At 39.6% G+C, this 23,269-nt stretch overlaps 1 protein-coding gene across 2 annotated transcripts; it reads left to right on the top strand.

Annotated features, from left to right (window-relative positions):
- Nucleotides 1–5,317: 5,317 nt before the first annotated feature.
- Nucleotides 5,318–13,765, top strand: chrna4b (cholinergic receptor, nicotinic, alpha 4b). 2 transcript variants are annotated; one of them, XM_067432024.1, is made up of 7 exons: nucleotides 5,318–5,426; nucleotides 5,591–5,680; nucleotides 6,244–6,395; nucleotides 6,588–6,632; nucleotides 6,787–6,896; nucleotides 8,935–10,315; nucleotides 13,301–13,765. In XM_067432024.1, the coding sequence occupies exons 2-7, from the start codon at nucleotides 5,623–5,625 to the stop codon at nucleotides 13,424–13,426; spliced, it is 1,872 nt and encodes a 623-aa protein (XP_067288125.1). In that variant the 5' UTR covers nucleotides 5,318–5,426; nucleotides 5,591–5,622; the 3' UTR covers nucleotides 13,427–13,765. The 2 variants fall into 2 exon arrangements, with proteins under 2 accessions (XP_067288125.1, XP_067288124.1); XM_067432023.1 differs by lacking the exon at nucleotides 5,318–5,426 and having other exon boundaries at nucleotides 5,521–5,680.
- The last annotated feature ends 9,504 nt before the right edge of the window (nucleotides 13,766–23,269 follow it).

Consider the following 23,269-nt stretch of genomic DNA (forward strand, 5'->3'; position numbering starts at 1 on the left):
GTCCTTCAAAACAGCCTTGCTCTTGGCCTTGGCGTCAGCCAAACGTGTCAGTGAGTTACATGCACTCTCGGTCCACCCCTCATGCATCAATTTCTCTCTGGGTGGAGGTAAGGTTTTTCTCAAGCCTAATCCAGTCTTCATGCGTTCACATCGGAGGTGTTGGAGCTATCCGCTTTTCACCCTCTGACCTTTTTCCTCCGCGGAGGATCAGAGACTAAATGCCCTGTGTCCAGTCCGTACGCTACAAACGTATTGGTCTAGGACCAGCGTGTTTCGTAAGAGTGACCAACTCTTTGTTTCATGGGTTCCTTCCCCTAAAGGGGATCCCCTGTCTAAACAACGCCTCTCACATTGGCTTGTGGACGCTATAATCTTGGCATATGAATCAAAGGGAGTGCAACCCCCAGGCAACATCAGAGCTCATTCTACGAGGGGCTTGGCCGCCTCTTGGGCTCTGTTTAGGGGAGTACCACTGCAGAATATCTGTTCTGCTGCCAGTTGGGCTTCTCCCCACACGTTTGTGCGTTACTACAGGCTGGATGTCACCAGAACCTCAGTAGCACATTCGGTCTTGGAGGTGGGGTCTTCCTAACCCTGCCTGCTTTTATGTGTGCCACACATATGTTTCATGTCCTGCTTCACACCGCAGTTACGCGGTTGCGTCGGTGTGGCGAGTTCATGATTATGAGACGCGTCGTGCACCGCCCCTCGGGGTGACCGTCTTTTTCTGGCTAACAGGACCTCACTGTGAGTGTATTGGGCAATCGGGGAGCTGTCCATGTCTCTCCCATAGGTGGATCTCGAAACGAGATGATGAAAGAGAACAATAGGTTACTGTTGTAACCCCGGTTCTCTGAAACATCGAGTGGAGAGATCCACCAGCGTTGCCCCGCTTGCCGCACGAGAAGCGAATATACTTACTGATGTACAGTAGCGTATGCAGCCTATTTATGTCCGCAGGTAAGGGGTGGGGCCTTACTGCGCATTGGCTGCGCGCTCCTGCCTGTCTTGTCAGACTTGGTGCAATTGGATGCTTCTGCAGAGGTCAGGTACGGATGCCCTTCCCATAGGTGGATCTCTCCACTCGATGTTTCAGAGAACCGGGGTTACGACAGTAACCTATTGTTTTTACCATCACTTGCTGTACAACACCCTCAAAGCAGCGGTAACTAGTTTTTAGTAATTTGATGCAAAAGTAATAATACTTTTTTATAAAAAAAATAAAAAACGTAAAAACGCAGACAGCCATCTGTAGTGGTGTCCGAAAACATATTGGACAACTGGACATTATCGAGTGCACTCATTCAATCCCACAATGCATTGCAATTTAGGAGTTAGGAGAGAATACACATAATGCCCATAAGGAATGAATTCCCACATCTGACCAGAAGATGGCGCTGGTCCAATGTGGGTACAGCCTAATATCATACAGGCGTACATTTTTTAACGGATTAATAAGTGGTTAAATTAAGGTTTATATAGGTGCCATGACATAGTTCAAGACAAATATTTTCATTTTACTACTGGAGCTGCCAGTTTCAAATAATTATTAAACAGCAGCATGCACAAACTACACCACTACGTTTTACATTGCACTTGCTGATGTAAGGCTTGGATGCAGCTGCTCGGCCAAAGAAACCCATTCCATGAAGCTCTCTACACACTGTTCTTGAGCTAGTCTAAAGGCCACACAAAGTTTGGAGGTCTGTAGCTATTGACTCTGCAGAAAGCTGGCGAGATCTGCGCACTGTGCACCTCAGCATGCGCTGACCCCGCTCTGTGATTTTACACGGTCTACCACTTCGTGGCTGAGTTGTTGTTCCCAAATGTTTCTGCACTTTGTTATAATGCCACTTGACCGAACAGTTGATCAAATAATGTTTAGTAGTGAGGAAATTTCATGAATGGACTTATTGCACAGAGAGCAATAAGACTCATTCTTTAATAATAATAATAATAATAATAATAATAATGTGTTCGATTTATATAGCGCTTTTCAAGGCACTCAAAGCGCTTTACATTGAAGGGGGGAATCTACCACCAATGTGCAGCATCCACCTGGATGATGCGACGGCAGCCATTTTGCACCAGAACGCTCACCACACACCAGCTGATTGGTGGAGAGGAGACAGAGTGATGAAGCCAATCAGAATAGGGGGATGATTAGGAGGCCATGATGGACAGGGGCCAATGGGCAAATTTGGCCAGGATGCCGGGGTTACACCCCTACTCTTTTTCCGAAAGACATCCTGGGATTTTTAATGACCACAGAGAGTCAGGACCTCGGTTTAACGTCTCATCCGAAAGATGGTGCTCTTTGTCAGTATAGTGTCCCCATCGCTAAACTGGGGTGTTAGGACCCACACAGACCACAGGGTGAGCGCCCCCTGCTGGACTCACTAACACCTCTATCAGCAGCTACCTGGTTTTCCCAGTTGGCCTCCCATCCAGGTACTGACCAGGCAAAGCCCTGCTTAGCTTCAGTGGGAAACCAGTCTTGGGCTACAGGGTGATATGGCTGCTGGCTTTAACAAATGCTTGAAGCAGTCTGCATGCCTAGGTGCTTGATTTTATACAAGTCGTAGTTTTTGTTATTTTTGGACCGAAATGTGTTTTGGATGCTTCAAGAGATTTTAATTAACTAACTGATGTCACAAATGAACTACTCTCGAATGAAATATAAAATATCTTAAACTGTCTTCCGAAGATGAACCGAGGTCTTACGGGTGTGGAACGACATTAGGGTGAGTCATTAATGACATCACACCAAGAACTATAACAAAGGATAACTATATTAGCGTCTTTAATACTGAAAAAAAAAAAAATTTAGAACTGTATCTTTATCGTTATCTTTGTAGTTATCGTCCTTGGTGTGAACGAGCCTTTACATTTTTTTTTATGAATAATGAGGGATAATTCACACACAAATTTTAATATATGAATTTCTTTCTTCTGAAAAACACAAAAGAAGATAGTTTGAAGAATGTTTCTGTCCAAAAGCCAGTGTGGCCGAAAACAAAACTGGCCCCTATAAGCTTTCATTATATGGACGAAAAAATACAGAGAACTTATTCTGCAGAAGACAGAAAGTCATATCTAATAGAATTGACAGAATTTGAACTATCCCTTTTAAAAAAAAAACTGAGGGTCATGTCTGACCCACATGCTCATGAATCTTGGCAGACAGTATGGGGTCAGAGGTCATATATGGGCTCAGATGTGCTGCTTGTATGATTCCATGAAACAGAAATAACCTTGATGAATTATGGAGGGCTGATATGTGAATAGGTGTTATGGCTGTGTACAAGCACCAGAACAGTATTGATTCGCAATTAGTTGTAGTTCAGTAAGTTCAATATGAACATCACATTCAGGAATCCACTTGCTTTATGAGTCTTGCTGTACGTTTGGGCATGAATTTATCACATTAATAGCTTTATGTGATGCAATTCAGTATATTAAACTCATATTTCTGTCTATTAAAGAACCATTGAGTTTCTATCTCTTATGTAATCCTGGTTAAATTCATATCCGCCTATTGATCAAAGCTGACATCATATTACATGCGGTTACGTTGGATAAGCATTGGGTGTGGAAATTTCAGATTCAATAGGATGATATTGATCCTGAATGTCTGAGTTTAAGTGTATATGAGTGTGTGTATCTGTGTGAAGAAGACGAAGAGAGAGAGAGAGAGTGGATATCTCAGTCAGGTCTTTCCTCTCAGCACCTTAATGAAAGTCTGGATATTACGATTCAAGGTTGAATTCATTCGCTTGGAGGACAACGTTCTCTATGGGCATTTGCAAATGGCATCCGATGAAACAAATTATGAATGTTGATGACCGCAGCCACATTCACAGCCAGAAAATAGCTCTTCTCAGGTGGTTTGTGTCCAACAATTAATGTTTGTAGGTAAACAAATAGGTTGCACGGTCTTTTAGGTAAAGCAATAAGTCACCTGTAAGCTGTGCGGGGAAAACATTTCATATTTCACATCTCCAGGATGTTTTATGTATGGCGAAAATGTATGTATGTCCAGTTCATATCTGTATTATTCATAAGGACATTGTGGGTCGTCCATAGCTGAGTTATTGCCTTCCCAGACAGATGGTTAATCAGTTTCTTGGATAAGCTCTTGGTGGATTGCAGGTGTGTGCTGGATTGGAAACAGCATGGATAAATATTTTATTTACTCTCTTTTAAAATGCTAATCTATGCCTGATAGCAGCCTGAAGACATGCATGTCTTTATGTATAATATTAATGACATTTTTGGCATGCTTTGTCTTTTTCTCAAAGGGATAGTTTATCTAAAAAAATTAATTGTCATCATTTACTCAAATACAAAAACATGGATTCCAATTTATTGTCTTAAATATCATTCAAAATATATATTTTTCTTCTTCTTCAGAACAAAGACAGTTTGGGGTGGATTTTCATTTTTGAGAGAGCTACCCAGTTCAGTCTGTATAACAGTTAAATAAATATTAACTTCTAAAAGCACAGATTCATCCTATCACAGGATTTCACCAAGTGGAACATCTTTGTGGACCTGGAACAACATACAGATTTGAGGGACAGATTTACAGTATGTCAAGATTAAGCTTATAACCAGGGCGTACTTATGGGTTAGGGGTTAGGGCTAAGGGGTAAGGGGATATGGTAAAATTTTCAGACAGGAATGTTAAATAATTCAGCAAAATCAGGACATGCCATCCTATAAGGGCTGAATGCTGAGACGGAATATCTCTTCTTGTAATTTATAAGCAGAAAGCATCCTGAGTTTGGCTGCCACGGCTCTTCTGCAATGTTAGATCACTTCCAGACATATTTCAGTCTGTTTATGTCTCCTTGCCTTTGACTTTCCATCCTCTCTCTCTCTCTCTCTCTCTCTCTCTCTCTCTCTCTCTCTCTCTCTCTCTCTCTCTCTCTCTCTCTCTCTCTCTCTCTCTCTCTCTCTCTCTCTCTCTCTCTCTCTCTCTCTCCCTCACCTGCGTGCTCTTTTGATCTTGGATTTTTGCTATCTTTAACTTCTTTAAAGGCTAATCATAAAAAAATAAATTGCATAGAAAATGCCATTTAAAAACGATCATGCTCAAATACATCAAGCACTTTTAAGGCATTTGGCTACATAATTTTAAGGGTTTTGTCCTCAATCAATATCTTTCTATCCCCTCTCTCTCTCTTTCTCTGTGACATTCTCATGTGTAAGGCGCAGCCTCCAGCGCATAACATCTACTCAGCGTAATAGGCAAAGATTGGAAGGTGGAGGGGCCGGAGAGGAGAGATACTGAGAGTGAAACAGCAAAACACACACACACAGAGAGAGAGAGAGAGAGAGAGAGGAAAGGAGAGAAAGTGGGAGGGAGCACGTCTAATGACAGCCAGAGAGGTATTCTGAGGGACTCCTCACTTTTACAAGAGGTTTGGACACTGAATGACTTTTGTGGCTGTTTTCATGCACTTTTTGAGTCTTTTTTTTCCAGTTTGCAGAAAGATGATCTACCAATCTTTTTTAATTTGAAATATAATTTTGATCTAATTTTATTAGGCATCCATTTTCACTTTTTAATTTCTTTGATCACCAGAGTGGGATATCATCTGACATCAAGTGGACAAAATGAAAGCAGCGTGGAGTGTCTTCTTTCTTCTGTCTGTCTGTTTGCAGCTGGCATTTGGTAAAGTCTGACCTTTGGTTTAACTTTATTTGTAACTCGCTGTAGTTACACAATTCCCAATTTCCAGTTTATGTATTGATGCAGCATGAATGAGGGATGTAAGCAGCTTAGGGGTGTTTTGTCCCAACATAAAATCACAACACATTGCTAGAAAGAAAGCAGTTATATATATATATATATATATATATATATAAATTAAATGGTTTTACCTGCTGTGCTAAGATTTTAATTAATAGTTTTATACATTGCAATTATTGTGTACATACTTTTCAATTAATTTCTATAATTATTACACTGTTGGCCCATCTCTAACCATACCACCAAACCAGTCCTTAACTTTACCCGTATCCCACCTCAGTGTTTTGCAATATAACATCAACACAATGAGCACATTGTACATAAATGTTTTTATTATGTAAGTACATATAAATTAATCACACCTAATATAAAGTGTGACTGAAATACTTGAGATCATATCAAATTGCACATGGAAGTCTAACACACTGATTGTCTCAACAGCTGAAACTTGAAAAACGTTTTTGTTTTTTTCATCCTTTTGTCAGTCATTTCCTCCAGTCCAGCTCGTGCTCATGCGGAAGAAAGACTTCTCCAATCTTTGTTCAGCAACTACAACAAGCTCTCTCGTCCTGTAGCAAACATCTCGGATGTGGTTCTGGTCCACTTTGGCCTGTCCATTGCTCAGCTCATTGATGTGGTGAGTCTCAGATTAAAATGGCAGTGCAGCAACATCTTGATTTTGCAAAAACATACAGACATCTCCCAGTCAACTATAATGCTTGAGGCAGTGAAAGATTTTTTTTTTTTAAATGTGCAAATACATGCTCACTCCCCTTATCTTATTACTCTTTTTCACATGGAAATCCCACTTTGCTTCATAATAAACCAGGATGAAAAGAATCAGATGATGACCACAAATGTCTGGGTGAAGCAGGTAGGTTTCCATAAAAAAATATATATAAAAAACCCAGCCCATAATTGGGCATTAATGAGATTTTTAATTGGAACTGGGCTCTTGTTGCTTCACTCTCCACCCCTGTCATACCTGCTGGTTGTGAGCGATGATGAGCGCACATGTTTCCCTGCAGGAGTGGAACGATTACAAGCTGCGCTGGAACCCAGAGGAGTATGAGAATGTCACCTCCATCAGGATCCCCTCCGAGATCATCTGGAGACCGGATATTGTGCTCTATAACAAGTGCGTAAGGCTTTTAACAATCAGGAATTCAGCCAAATCCATTTCTAAAAATCTATATCTTTAAACACTGTTAACCTCCCACTGTTCCAGAATTGTATTGTGTCTGCGTAATGGGGCTCAGTTAGCTCTTTTCCTCTGGGTGATGTTATGGTTCTTATATAGAGGAAACTGGTGTATAATACTTGCAATCTTTACTCATTTTAATCTTAATTCTGTTTGTCTTCTAGTTATCACTAAATGAACAGAAGACATGTATTAAGCTGTCCTCCATTATGAGGGTTCATATGAGTATTGATTTGGGCTGTCCCATTAGAGACCAGGTTAAATTCAGTGAAATTACAGACCATTCCGTTCGAGGTGCATTGTGTATTGTGTTTGCAGTAAAATAAACATTAGATCTAAAACAGAGTCTGCCTTATTGATATATTAAAGTTATTAATCAGAGATTGAATATAATTGGTTGCAAAGTTTTAAATGTACAGCTAATACATACTTTTAACGCTAAAAAGTTATTTGTCAATATTCAAATTATGTTTTATTTAACTTGTATATCTACTTGTTATTACTTTAATAGCTTTTTTCAACTTATTGTGGTCATTTTGGCTTTTGTTCACACAAAAATGTAAATTCTTAACCCTGTGTATTTCCATATTCGCATGATTCCATGGAGTCTGGACTGAATGTCACCGACATGAGATAATACTGTAGGCCTACCATATATACTGTATAATGAAGCAGTTCCATTCACAAGCAAATTACCCTACTGTATGAGCCATTTCTTTTAAGGAATCTTACAAAAAAGGATTTGTTTAAATCAGTCTGACGATTCGTTCTCTGAATTATCAAACCCGAACTCATGAAAATCTATATAGTATGAGTGTCAATCTCATGGAATGTATACACCAAAATGTTTTGGCATGCATATGCTACGCAGTTTTTGGCAAGCATATGATACGCACTTTATGATCACATGTGATTGTGTTGGAATTAACTCACTGAATCTGTTAGAGCAGCTCCTGAACAAAGATTTGACTCGCTTCAAGTTACTGGCACTTTCATTGGTCATTGTGATTTTGCTAAGACATGTTCCTGGATGAACATATTTTGTCGATCTTGGAACATTTCTTTCCAAAAACCATATCCCTACACTGTAAAAAATAAATAAATTAATGTTTCAAATTTAAAATTTTCTAGTGACTAGAGAAATTCTAGTGAATTTCTGTGAATTGATGCAATTGAATTCACAGAAATTCAATTTGGCCAACTGAAAAATTTAAATGTGATCAGTCACTAGAACATTTTTAATTGGAGACCTATTTTTTTTTTTACACAGTGCATAAAACCTAACCCTACCCCATAACTTATCCCTACACTCAGAGGGAAATGACAGATGAATAAACACCTAACCCTGGTTGTAAGCCTAAACTTGGCATAAACTGTAAACTTGTCCCTCAAATTTGATTGGTTGATTTGAATGTTGTTCCACGATCAACAACGATATTGATCCAGAAACATGTACTTGATGAAATGATGTTTACCACTTTAATAATAATAATAATAATAATAGATTTTATTTATAATGCACTTTTCATTCCGAAGAATCTCAAAGTGCAAATTGACTTTAGTCAATGTCTGTAAGCTTTGTCAAACTTAAATCCTTATCATTACTCACTTCATTGACTGACTCTTCACATCAGGATATTTTTGTCCTTTTGAAGCTTGAAGTAAACAATGACAACATTTTTGGTTGAATTGTTTCTATAAATGACCTCTGATTGCACGATTGAAATCCAATACTGAAGCCTATAAACAAATTATAATCTCTATACAATTCTCTTGATCAGAGAGATTTGTTCTCTCACGATTGAAGGTTCTGAGGGTTGAGAGGTTCTCTAAAACAAGCGTGTCAAAGATGTCACGGGTTATTGATGGTTTGGCTCACTGTGATGTGCACTGACACCGCTTCAGCTGTCTTTCACATTGCTTCGCAGATTTTTCATTGCAGGAACTGTCTAACAGATTTGTGTTTGATCTGCAGCGCCGACGGAGACTTTGCAGTGACTCACTTGACTAAAGCCCAGGTGTTTTACAACGGCAGGATAAAATGGAAACCTCCTGCCATTTATAAAAGCTCCTGCAGCATTGATGTCACCTTCTTTCCGTTTGACCAGCAAAACTGCAAGATGAAATTCGGCTCTTGGACGTACGATCAGGCCAAGATTGACCTGGTCAGTATGGCCAGTGATGTAGATCAGATGGACTACTGGGAAAGCGGGGAATGGGTCATAATAAATGCCGTCGGAACTTACAACATCAAGAAGTATGAGTGCTGTACGGAAATCTACCCAGATATCACCTACTCCTTCATAATCAGACGTCTTCCTCTGTTCTACACCATCAATCTAATCATCCCCTGCCTGCTTATATCCTGCCTGACGGTGCTGGTCTTCTACCTTCCCTCCGAGTGTGCGGAGAAAATCACGCTGTGTATTTCCGTCCTGCTTTCTCTGACCGTTTTCCTCCTGCTGATCACGGAAATCATCCCTTCAACCTCGCTGGTCATCCCGCTTATTGGCGAGTACCTCCTCTTCACCATGATCTTCGTCACTCTCTCCATCATCATCACGGTGTTCGTGCTCAACGTACACCACCGCTCGTCCCGCACGCACAACATGCCACACTGGGTCCGCCAGCTTTTTCTCCACCTGGTGCCCCGTTACCTGTTCATGAAGCGTCCACCTGCCTCAGGTAAGAGGAACTGTGGGAAACTGATTGAGATGATGCACAAGCCACTGGAGGCGCAGTCCATGTTTCTACGGAACAACATTCTGGATATCTCTCCACAAAGTCCACTCCACAATTTGGCTGTTGCCCAGTTGGATCAAATTCAGCAGGACTCTTCCCCCAAACCCATGTTTTTCTGCAGTTCTCCCAGCAGTCAGTATTCCATCCTGCAAGAAGAAACTTCACAAACACCTCAAACGCCGGTCATCGGTTACACGTGTGCATACACAAACAGCATTTTCGCCTCCAGCACATCTTCATTTCCAGATACTATCCTTGGAACTCTGCTGCACACTATCCCGCAGGATGGAGCCGAGTGTACAGACTGTGATATCCAAGGCCACAGCGCTGAGAGTGTCTTCATGGAAGCCAAGGAGAGTGTTCTGGGAGCAGGGAGTTGTCAACTCTGTACTACATCTGAGACGACGAGTCAGCAGAAGATCGAGCATGATGAAGTAAGCAAGTGTGCCAGACATAACATGCCCAACGCTCAGATCTTCAGCTCTAGCAGTGACGGCGCTACTGATCTGAATGCAGTGGAGCCGGTGAGCAATCTGTCGCAGTCCCTTCTCAAAGCCTTAGAAGGGGTTCAGTACATTGCCGACCATCTCAGAGCAGAAGATTCAGACTTTTCAGTAAGTTTTACAATTTAAAGGAGTGAAAAATCTCTCATGTCATTCCAACCCCAAACCCGATTTTTCGATCAGTAGTGGAGTTTTGATTTAAATGAAAACTCTGGTGAAAATTGAACCTAAGGGTAAATAACACATGGTTACTGAGTAGATCGTTCTCTGGGATGCAATTTCATGAAAATGGAAAGAGTTTTATCTCTAAAAACAGGTTAGCTTTTAATGCTTGTCTATGGGGCACAGAGTAAGTAAAATTAAATCGCTAGTTAAAGTTACACTGTGTAACTTTTTTAGTTTATTCTTAGCTAAAAACACTTAGTTCTTTCAAAAATGTGCTCATTAATGTATATTTACTTCTTTCAAGTAATAAAGTATTATCATAAGTTTATAATATGCCATTGAAAATACATACGGGTGAGGGGTTCGAATGGGGTCGCCATGTTGCCCCTCCATCTTGAAAGTACATTAGCCAAAGAGGGACATACCCGCAAATTCAAGCTTCGCCTTTCACGTTTTAACACTCGATGGCACCGTGTCGAATGTGAAGAGGGGGATTGCCATGTTAATCTTGGACTAAATCGGCCACCATATGAGTTAAAACGAAATTGGAATTGAGAAGAACAGAAACTGGATGGTCATGTACCTTTTCACCGCTAGATGGGGGAAAATATCACACAGTGTAGCTTTAATACCACTAACTAGGCTCAATATAGCCTCACACTAACACGGTAGCATAATGAGGGTCCCGACACAGGGCCGTGCACAGACATTTTGAGGGGCAGTGGCCCAAACCAAAAAAGGGGCATTAAGGGGATTGAGTATCATCTTAATGTAGAGAATGAATAACAAACCTTTTACAATCATACTGTAAATACATTTGTTAGGCTTTAGAGCTAATTACATTTATGTTGTTCTAATTATTCTTTCAAAAAATGATTCTAGGCTAATTTGATATCTTTTCTATTTTACATTTTCGTTGGAGATTTAAGTAGCAAATGAGAATCACTAAAATTATTGAATATATTTTGAGACAAAGGTATTGTTTATGGTATTTGGGGTAAAAGGCATATTTAACATGATGATAAACAGCTGACTGACTTCCATTTGTTGACATGACATGGTTAGATTCAGCTGGTAAATATCTTAAGTTGGGTGTCCATCTTAGAGGTAACATCCTATTTATAATAAAAAATATGATAATAATCATATAATACAAATATATTTAGTTGTTACGATAAAACTTTATTAAATTATTATGGGATCTCAGTGTTTTCAGATTATTTACTTAAAAATTAGTTTCTGTATTTTAAAAATATTTTTATATTAACATTTTAATATTTACTGAACAATGGTTGACTATTTTATTAATCAAATTAAACAGAAAATACTGCAAACTTTGCTAGAGATTTTTTGAAAGCATTAACGTTTTTGAAAAATGAGCACATTTTTCTTAGGGTGTGCTTGTACCCTGATACAACTTATTTATATTTATAATAGTCTTTATTACCTTTTTTAAATTGTGTATACGATTAATATGGTTTAAATAAAATATCATACATATGACATATGTTATAGATACTAGTATTAACTCGTAAAATTGATTATAATCGGAAATCTATATTACAGGAGTTAAAGAGTGACAAACTGTCAGCAATATTCAGTATAGCCAACAGTATGGCGATTTACCAGCTTGCATGCTGGAGCTTTGAATCCATGTTTGCACTGTTGAAACAAACAAACTACTAATTCGCGGATCAACCACTGTCTGTATGTGGATTGTAGTTTGTAGCTAATATTCTTCGACATTCTTTAACTGCCGTCTCCACAGAGAGCGGACACCGCTGCAGACTTTGAGCGATGCTGCGGAGCGTCGAGCGAGCAGGAAAACATGGAACGGATTAGCGGAATTAGTGGATTTTTAGCGGAACAGAATGCTTTTATGGGAATCCTCTGAAGGTGAGAGAGGGCAAGAGGGGCACCTTAGCCGATGAGGGCAAAGGAGCAGTGGCTCTAGCCACCGGGCCACCCCCCTGTGCACGGCCCTGTCCCTACATGCAAACCAAAGCATTGAGAATTTTGAAAGTGTACAAACAGTTTAATAAGAAGTCTTTATAAAGACATTGCATTACGCGTTTATGGACAGCAGCCATCTTGGAAAAAAGTCTTGACGAGTCGAGCCACGAATGCTGTGCTTTATGTGACTAAGACTTTACTAAGACTTTATGTGCTAAAAAATGTCATAATCCATTATCACTTAAAGTTACTAAGTCAGAATTGGATTCAGTAACCGATTGATTCAGTTGAGGGAAGGAATCGTCCATTTAAACTAGTAATTCCTCTTAACTACTAATAAATAAATAAAAATGCATTAATTTCTGCTGTATATTTATAATTCTAACCAGCTCATAAGAATATGTTCTAGAATTGATTGAATCGTATGCTTGCTTATGCGCACAGGTTGCGAGGAGAACGCAATAATAAGACGTTATTATTTTACGGTAGTCTATTCAACAACCATATTCGATTCACATTCAACACACTCGATTCACAAAATGATTTCTTTAGTTGTCGTGCTGAAGATTGGTGAGCATTATTTTGAATTCTTGTGTTTCTTGCAAGTAATGAATTTGGAATATAATGAGGTTAAGTAGGTTACAGTTTTGTTTTTGGATGAAGTAGCCTATTTCTGCAAAAATAAAGGTAACTAAAGGTAAACAGACTGCAACTGTAAAAAGAAACGTTCACTTGCAATACGAACTTTAGATGCCTCTTTAGCAAAAGATTCTCAGGTTCTTCTGAGGCACTTTGAATTGGCTTTTGATACCTGTATTATTTTTTTATCAGCATTCTTGCTATACTACAAAAACCAGAAAACACTGTGGGTCTCACAGGAAAGTAGTCATCCAAAAAATCAATTCTGAGAGGGAAAGACATGAGTGGAAAATATATCATGATATCTGAAACGAATGAATCTCTTTTTTCCCCCACCAGGTGAGGGAAGACTGGAAATATGTTGCCATGGTGATTGATAGAATATTCCTCTGGATGTTTGTGCTGGTGTGCATTCTGGGGACCGTCGGACTGTTCCTCCCACCGTGGCTGGCTGGAATGATCTAGAACGTCGTGCGGATTCTTTGATTGGCTCCGAGTGGGTGGGGAATGGCCTTGTCTATCACACTTGACTTCAGTGACCTCATTAAACATCTGCTGTCATGGAAATTAAGTGATGTTTAATGTCAGCGCTTCTCTGTGCAACAGGAAGTTATTAGTGGGATTCTGTGCTTTTAAAGGACTGGTTTGGGTTAAATGGAAGTTAATGTAAAATGAAATTAAATCAAATGAAACTACTGTGATCTTTACTCACCCTCATTTCTTTTGAAATGTATAATTTTCTTTCATCTGTGGAATAAGGAAAAAGTTTGATGACGACACTGCTCGCTCTTTTCCATTGAAATATAGGCTTTCAGACTTTTAAAAATAGTACACAAAAGTGTCATAAAAGTAGTACGTATACGTACTGTCTTCTGAGGCCATACGAGGTCATCAGTCAGCTAACTTGGAACTTTCCTTTAAAGAAAGCTGGGTGAGTTGATTCAGTGTGTCGTCTTAAGTACAGCAAGTGCAAATTTAATGAATACCAAAACCACTGAAATAAAAAACACACAGACATTAAGAATAAATCAAACTTAATGGTTTACACTGGAACAGATTTAAATTATTTACATGAATAATTTCCCTATTATGTGAGAATGAATTACAGGAGATTTTCAGCTGTGAAAGGTAACACAGGTGAAAGCAGATAAAATTACGAAATGGAGTGTGCAAGTCTGTCCTGAATGTGATATGAATTCATAATGATCATTTCTCAAGGTCTGCTTGCATTTCAGTTATTCACCTTTACAAACAATGAAATCAATATCAAACTAAAGATGCCAAAAAGAATCAGGTCTATCTTACATTTCTGAAATTGTATCAGTTTGTTACAAATACTTAAAATGTATGTCAATACATAATGTTGCAATTTCAATAAATCAAATGTTTGCAGCGGATATTTAAAGCAGGAAGCAAAAATTACGGTGTTAAAATATCTGAAAATGATCATTACTAAACTAACTGAATGTTAAGTTGTCAATTGAAAAGCCATATATGGATGAGTGATGAAACATCTCCAAATGAAAAGAAATAAGTTCAGTTATTGCAAATGAAAACCGCATGAGATTTGTGTCTTAAATCTGCCTTTTAAGTAGGCCTATTTCGAGATGGATTAAATATTTTGCATTTGAATGCTGAAATTTCCCAACAAAAGGTTTAGCAGGACATGTTCTATTACCTTCCTGAGCAATACTGAAATACCTGTCAGGGAAAATCTGCTCTAATACCCCCTCCTCCCCTGGTGGATGAGTTGACCTACAAGAGAAGAGGTCACAGGTTGAGTTAAATCAGTGGTTCAGGGCAGATGGAAAGCTCAGGCTGTCAGAATAAACCAATGCTGTCGTCCACTTCAAGAGCATCACCTTACCAATCAATCACGCACCTAAAGCACTGATATTGGATTTCAGCCTCAACACCACAATGAAACCTGTCCAAAAGTTTGGTTACCACTTTGAAACATGCACTATATGTCTGTCTTTGTAAATAAATATTTTATTGTTTCGATAACATTTTAATCATCAGTTCCCTTTCAATATCCATACATTTCTAAATATAACATGCCGGTTATAGAGATTAGCATTCAGCATGCATACATATAGAAAAATTCAATGAAACCAACCCCTTGCAGGAACAGCACATCCAGCTAAGGTTCATACATATTTAAACAGATATCCATTTGCCAAATAAAAATATTCTGAAGCGTACTTCAAATCAAAGCCCCATTAATTGTATACATTTAGTATTAAGTATTGTCCCGCGTATTACACGGCTAACAGTTACTTGTCTCAAGCACAAAATATTGTCTTGAGTTTAAATATTTTATTAACTCTTCTCTTACGCAAAGCTTCTGCGAAGAAAAACAGTTCCAAACTGCTTTAAGCCTTTATCTATTGCTGAAAAGATTTGTTTTGTTTTTTAACCATATATGTTGAAATTGATGCTGAAAGGCATAGTTCACCCATAAATTAAAATGAGCCTATGATTCACTCACCCTCACTTCATCCCAGGTGTATATTACATGCTTCTTTCAGATGAATAAAATCGGAGTCATATTTAAAAAGTCCTGGCTAATCCACGCTTTGGCAGTTGTAGCTCTGTTTTTGAAGTCCATAAAAAAATGCATCTGTCCGTCAAATAACGTGCTCCACGCGTCTCTGAGGGCTACTGAAGCGAATCGCTGCGTTTATGTCCATATTTAAAACGTAAAGCTCCGCTGATCGCCTTCCGTGGAAAAAAAGTTGAAAGGGCCTTCTCTCACGGCCTTTTCAACACTTTTCCCATAAGTTGAATACAGAATGCAATTGGACGAAATTCCTTATTAAATCCCCAGAGTCGTGTGGAGCATGTTATTTGACGGACAGATCAACAGAGCAGAGCTGTACGTCATTAAAAAGCTTGTATTAGCTAGGACTTTTTAAATATAGGCTAACTCTGATTTTATTCGTCTAAAAGAAGAATGTCATATACACCTAGGATGACTCGAGGGTGAGTAAGTCATGAGTAAAACACTTTGAAGTCGTTTTCCATTGTAACCCAGTCACACGATGGCACATGACAGTCGACGACAGCGCCGGCGGAGTGACATGTCAAGCATATAAGTAGTACCGGGCAAGATAACTTGTTGTACCCGGATGAGCGGTGTGTTATTCCATTTTGACACTAGGTGTGTTCGACATCGGCTGCGGCTGGATGCGTGTGATCGGCGAGAGTAGCCGAGTGCAGGCGGGGAGGAGCTGCAAACGGAGACGTGAAGTCGGAGACCTTCCCGTGGTGACGCTTGCACTGCATTTGCAAACTTTTTCACAGATGAAGTTTCAACAAATGAAATTGATGTCATTAATGACTCACTAATTCATTAATGATGTCATTAATGAATGTCGTTCCACACCCATAAGACCCTCGTTTATCATCGGAACACAGTTTAAGATATTTTATATTTTAGTCCCAGAGCATATGCAGTCAATGCCCACTTTACTGTCCTTGTTCAGAAAGCTAATAAAAACATAATCAAAGTAGTCCATATGTGACATCAGTTGTTGTTGATTAGAGTCTCTTCAAGGCATCGAAAATAAATTTTGGTCCAAAAATATCACAAAATATGATTTTATTTCAGCATTTTCTTTTCCTCCATGTGCCTCCTCCATTGCGCTTCAGAACTGCTAAAATCACGTGACATTGGCGACCCGAATCATTGACCGATTCACTGATTCATTAACCGTTTGATTCTTTTTGGAGGCACATGGAGGAGAAGACAATAGCTGTGTCTCATTTCGTTAAATTTCAAAGGCTGCGTCCTCCGGAGGACACGTCCTGTGTAGGATGCAGTATACGGAGTGTCCTCAATCAGAATTAAACTAGACGTCCTTCGTAGGACACACAGGCAGGAAGTATCACGTTGCTATGCCAACACGTTCAACCTCGTTGCGCTCTCACGCCAGTTATATGAATGAAAATGATTTATAACTTGAAAATGACTATGAAATGTTTCTTGTCTTGACAGCAATACTGTCCTATACGTTTAAAAAAAGTACTAAACAGTTGTAATCCTGTTTACCACAACTAGCCTATCTGTTTGAGGTAATAGAGCTTAAAAAACAAAAACAAGATTAAACTACTTACATTTAAACACCACATCTACGCTTGCATGTATATCTGACTGACGGTGGTGCCGTTTTTTCATATAATATATATTTTTAAAGTTGTTAACGCCGACGCAAAGAATTGTGGGTTATCTCCAGCCGTGAAGGATACACCTCATGCACACTCCCAATTCCTGTGAAAGAAGGGCGCATTCGAAGGTCGCATTTGGAGAGTCCTACTCACTTTTTCGAAATGAGACGGCCTTATGACGTATGCAGCCTTCAAAAGCGACCTCCGGAGGACGCGGCCTTCTGAAATGAGACACAGCTAATGTAAAGTGGGCATTGACTGCATATGCTCTGGGACTAAAATATAAAATATCTTAAACTGTGTTCCGATGATAAACTAAGGTCTTACGGGTGTCGAACGACATTAGGGTGAGTCATTAATGACATCAATTTCATTTTTGGGTGAACTAACCCTTTAATGTTCAACATATAAACATACACTATCAATGAAGTGTTGTCAACGGTTTTTATCAGTTTTAGTTTGATAAACATGACAAAACATCGCGACTACATGAAAAGAGGTTATACTGTTATAAATAAATGATTTGTAACATAAGGTTTTAGAATAAACACGAAACGCATGTGATCGCTGTCATGCGGTGAATCCGGCCAATCGTGGGTCAGCTGTGTCGTCATCAGAGCTCGAGCAGCCTCCTGCAGCCACCCTTGAGAATCTGCATCGGCTGCATCAGCCGGCTACTCTCGAATCGCTCTCGCAATATTTTGTTGACATACGTCACAGTCACGTGCCGTCGACACTGTCTCAAGTCAGACAAAATTTCTAACTGGCATGCAGTGCTTCAAGTCTGCCGCCGATCGCTCTGCGCATCGCTGGGTGAAGTCGAACAAGCCTATTGTTATCTGGGAATAACATACTGCTGGATGCGCGATTGACCAATCAGAATCGAGTATTTCACAGAGCCGTGTTATAAGTGAAATGTAATGCTTAATTATTTCATTTTAATTTAATGAAACAATTGGAAGTATGTGGACAAAAGATGCTATGAATGTTGTTACTTATAAGTGCATTGATGCATTTTCGAAATAACTCCTCATATCTAATACTAGGAGATTATTACCTGTTACCAGGACTGGACTGGATAATCCTCAATTTCAAGAGGGAAATCCCCTTTACCCTGCTGAAAAGACCAGTCTGCTCTCTGTTATGTTTTGGATGAGGGTGTGCTGTTGTCTGACCTTTGGCTTGGTCAACCACTTTCACTAGTCTCTGTAGGTAACTGCACAGAATGGAACACACAGTACATCTGTGGGGGGACGTGCTAAGGGACGTACATCTTAGCAGCCTTCAAAAACTGATTGGACGAAGTAACTCCAGAGACGAGGTGAAGCTAATATTGAAATCAGACAATGCATCTCTAACAAAGCCATGATGCATGACACATTTGAGTGTGTAGCAGAAGAGTAGACAAGCTTTGTGTCTTACTACTCTGTCATAGTTGCATCTTTAGTGGACAGCTCTGTAACTGTCACCATTTAAACTGCCCTATCAATCTTGTCACAGTTAAAATCCTCCACATTCGATTGCATTAAAGGGGTGATGAATTGAGAAATCAACTTGCCCTTGAACTTTTTGATATATAAAAGGTCATGATAAGAGTATCCTGTAAGTTTCAGAGCTAAAAACGTCCTTGTTAGTCAAAGAAAAGCTTTTATAGACACCAGGCCCAGAAAACAATGGTGTACTTTATTCTTACGTCATATCGCTACGAAACACGCCTACAGAACGTCTAATTCAGTAGCCCCGCCCACCGACTCATGGAGCTGTTCGGATCATTAGCCAGCAGCAATAAAATGGAAGAAGATGTTGTGGAAGAACACAGTCGCTGCATAAGCTTCCTTCGGATAATAATATTAGGAATGTGTGATACTTCATTTATTTTTAATGAAGTTCCAGCTCACGTGGTGAAGAACGTTTGTGTGCTCGCTTCATTTAACTGTGGAATCTTTTGTAAACAAATCTCAAGTGCTGGATTTGCAGGCACAATGTTATGCCTTCTATTTTGGATCCGACAGGAATGGTGCAACAAACATATGTGAGTAAACATCTTTTTTATATCCAAGTAGTCCTGGGGCTGTACCAGACCAAAACGTACATCCGTCGGTAGAAATTCTTTCTTGATCTGTGCGCACACGTGTGTGTGTGTGAGCGCACAGTTCGCGCTTATACTGACTGATCGTGCATGTGCGGGCAGTGTAATACAATCACAGGTGGATGAGAAATAAATCATTGTGTTTGTTTAACAAAGACAAGTTGCAGTGTTGCCACTTTAAAAACAACCTCTCACTCATGTGAACTGAACTGACAGGGGCTAGATATGACAGCGGAGCTGAAGCTTATTAAATATGCAAATCTTATCCAATCCTAGCCATGGGCGTTTAATTCCAAGTCTCCAGTGTGTCACGCCCATCAGAACCCAGCGTTCAGAAGACAGCCTCAAAGAAAACAGCCTCATGAAGAAAATAGCCTATTACTTATTATTAGTTATGATATTTTTGAATGTAAAAACCACATCAACATCATTAGATGACCTCAGACAACAGTATAAAAAAAGAAAAAAAGCCAGTTTATGACACCTTTAAATTTCCTACTGTTTCGGGGAGAAATGTAGCTTTATGTTGATCTGCCAGTCGTTAGTCTTTTTTATTATTAATTTAAAGCACATTTAAAACAACCAAGGCTGACCAAAGTGCTGTACAAGGCAATACACAAAAACAAGAGAAATATTACAAATAAAGAAAGAAAGAAAATATATAATACAAAAAAACTCAAGTGTTAAAGGCTATAGTAAATAAGTGTTCTTTAAGTACTGATTTAAAATTAGAGAGAGATGTCACCGTTCTGATCGAAATCAGTAGGCTATTTCAAAGTTTTGGGCCTGTTATTCCAAATGCTCTGTCCCCTCTGTTTCAGTTAAGACCTGCAAACTGTGAGAAGTCCAAGATCCCCGGACTAAGTGACCTTGATGGAATATGCATATTTAGCATTTCAGAAAGATAACCAGGTGCTAGGCTGTTTAAAGATTTAAAAACAAGAATTAAAATATTAAAATGTATTCTCGAATTAACTGGTAGCCAATGCAAGGAAGAAAGAATAGGAGTAATATGATCAAATTTTCGACTACCTGTCAAAAGCCTGGCCGCAGCATTCTGAACCATTTGAAGTCGCTCAAAGGAAAAATGGTTAACTCCATAATACAGTGAGTAACAATAATCGAGGCGTAATGTGATGAATGCATGAATCACTATTTCAAAAATGTTGACAGAGAGAAACGATTTCACTTTTGCAAGGCGTCGTTAATGGTAGAAACAGGATTTAACAACAGAATCTTTCATGTGGATAGCTCTCCTCCTGTTTGCATAGTGATGCATTTTAAAGTTAATGCCCAAAATTGTCATTACAAAAGTTCACAATGCTGTTGCACATGAAATAATGTGAATCGTGCAATGGATTGTGGGCAATATTGGTATGCACAGATCTGCACTTCATATTTTAACCAGAAAAAGTAGACCGGGTATCCTCGGAACACTTATTTTAACATTTTATTATTAGGGACACACAAATTCAAATTTTGAATACTATTTAGGACGGGTAGCTGCAGCAATATTCTTCTCTCCCGATTGGGATTTACATCTGAGTGAAACAGCTTCTTCTTTCTGAGGTTTTCCACAAGGTTTAAGAGAGTATATATGGGAATTTTTATTTAATTCAAATTTTTTTTTTATGGTAAACCATCCTTCTAGAAGCTCACTTGGGAGGTCAGGCACTGATGTTGGACTCCGCTCTAATTCATCCCAAAGGTGTTCTATCAGGTTGAGGTCAGGACTCTGTGCAGGCCAGTCAAGTTCCTCCACACCAAACTCGCTCATTTATGTCTTTAGGGACCTTGCTTTGTGCCCTGGTGGCCAGTCATGTTGGAACAGGAAGGGGCCATCCACAAACTGTTCCCACAAAGAGGCTGAGCCCAACCCTTGAAAAACAACCCCACACAATAATCCTCCTTCACCAAACTTCACACCTGGCACGTGCCGTTTTCCTGGCAACCGCCAAACCCAGACTCGTCCATCGGATTGCCAGACAGAGAAGTGTGATTTGCCACTCCAGAGAACGTCTCCACTGCTCTTGAGTCCATTGCTTTACACCACTGCACAGGCTTGGAAGGTGATGTAATGTGTGCTCAGCCATGCAAACCCATTCCATGAAGCTCTCTACACACGGTTCTTGAGCTAATCTGAAGGCCACACAAAGTTTGGAGGTCTGTAGCTATTGATTGCAGAAAGTTGGTGATTTCTCCGCACTTTGCGCCTCAGCATGTGCTGACCCCACTCTGTGATTTTACGAGGCCTACCATTTCATGGCTGAGCTGCTTTTGTTTTTAACTGCTTACACTTTTATATAATAGCCCTAATAGTTGACTGTGGAATATTTAGTGAGGACATTTTACAAATGGACTTATTACATAGGTGGCAGCCTATCACAATACCACACTTGAATTCACTGAGCCCCTAAGAGCGACCCATTCTTTCACAAATGTTTGTAGAAGCAGTCTGCACATGTGGCCATGGAAGCGATTTAAACACCTGAATTCAATGATTTGGAAGGATGTCCCAAAACCTTTATCAATAAAGTTTATATATTTGAATGAATAAATAATTTATCATATCATGGTGACTTTAAAGCAGCGCTTGGCAACTTTTGCTCTCGGGGACCCCTTAAAATTGGGAAAAAATAATGTCCTCAACTACTGTCGAAAACTCTGTCATCCTACAACAGGGGGTGCCATCGCGCGTGCATTTGTTGACATGACAACCCTGATAGCCCTGAACTAGTGATGCGTGGGTCGTCTCATAACCCGCAGACCCCATATGTCTATTTAATGATCGCGGGTGCGCGGCGGATTGTAAAAATATATACAGTGGTGCGGGGCGGGCCAAATAAGTTCATAAAAGCGTCCCGCGAGTCGGTGCAGCACTAACAGTTACCCTGAACACTGCAGGAGGAGTTCACATGCAGATGTTCTTCTGGCGTCGCGTGTGAAATGTCTTCATCCCAGGTACAGTCAGTGGCATAGGTTTCAGCATGTCATATGAATATAATTTCATGGGTTTTATTTTTATTTTTTTAAACGCCAAATAATCACGATGCTCACGTTTACAAGCCAGTGTCATTATAGTAGTCTATTGGTTACCGTTTTACAGAATCTATATGATACTTCAATTCAATGTTTGAGTGGTAGGTAAACAGCATAACAAGCAGGACAGTATCGGTCGGGCACGCCTCCTTCAGCTCACGCCGACGAGCAAACGCTGGTCCAATGTTGATCCTCGTCCTGCCTTTAATCCCATCACTTTTCCGTTTCCTCTTATTGCTTTCCTCCAACAAAACCTTTTCTTTCTTATGTGTCTGTGCTGCTTCGGACATGACTATATTATCCGACGAACAAAATTGGGCTCGCACGTCCGAATGTAGGGAAGTGTGTGTGTTGGTGGAAGTGGAAGTGTATAAGCCGTAAAGCAGTCGAATTTTGCAGTTCTTTTTGTTCTCGGGTTACTACCTGAAACCCGAAGTTTAAAAGTACGATTAAAAACGATACAGACCCCGTCAAGCTATGGCAGACGTGTCATTCAACCTATTGTAAGTCGATTTATCATCACAAGAGTCTTGAAAATATATTACGAAGGTTGAAAAGTTGCCTAGTGCTGCTTTAAATATTAAAATATTTTAGACATATCCTCAGCTGTTTTCTTTAAGTTTGTGATATAGTACAGAGAGATTGAAAAGTGTAGAAAACAACATAACATAACTAAATAACATAACGGCCAAATATTTTTTATTCTAGAAGCCAGTTCTTACTGAAATGCTTTGATAATACAAATAGAGGTAGTGTGATAATAATTTTTCAGCATGCAAAAAAGAGAGAGCCCGTGAGACTGTGGTGTCTGCAGAAGGACAATGTACTAGGTCAGTGTGAAAAAAGAGGACAGTGGTTCATTATTTCCTCCCATTCAAAAGCGAGACGTGATCATTTCGAATTCAGTCGTCTTCTGCTCCTGATCCTTCAGCCTGCAAACACAGCAGAATCCCAAAGGAGAAAAAAAGAGTGAGAACAACTCATTCTATAGTGTGAAAAGGAACAGCAGA

This window comes from Pseudorasbora parva, chromosome 22 (genome assembly GCF_024679245.1).
Source record: "Pseudorasbora parva isolate DD20220531a chromosome 22, ASM2467924v1, whole genome shotgun sequence".
Classification (NCBI taxonomy): Eukaryota; Metazoa; Chordata; class Actinopteri; order Cypriniformes; family Gobionidae; genus Pseudorasbora; species Pseudorasbora parva.

Excerpts from the sequence above, each read along its gene's own strand:
- chrna4b (XM_067432024.1), top strand. The coding sequence starts at position 5,623 with ATGAAAGCAGCGTGGAGTGTCTTCTTTCTTCTGTCTGTCTGTTTGCAG. Across the intron at positions 6,633-6,786 it reads CAAATGTCTGGGTGAAGCAG|GAGTGGAACGATTACAAGCT; the intron begins GTAGGTTTCCAT and ends GTTTCCCTGCAG. Across the intron at positions 10,316-13,300 it reads CAGAAGATTCAGACTTTTCA|GTGAGGGAAGACTGGAAATA; the intron begins GTAAGTTTTACA and ends TTCCCCCACCAG.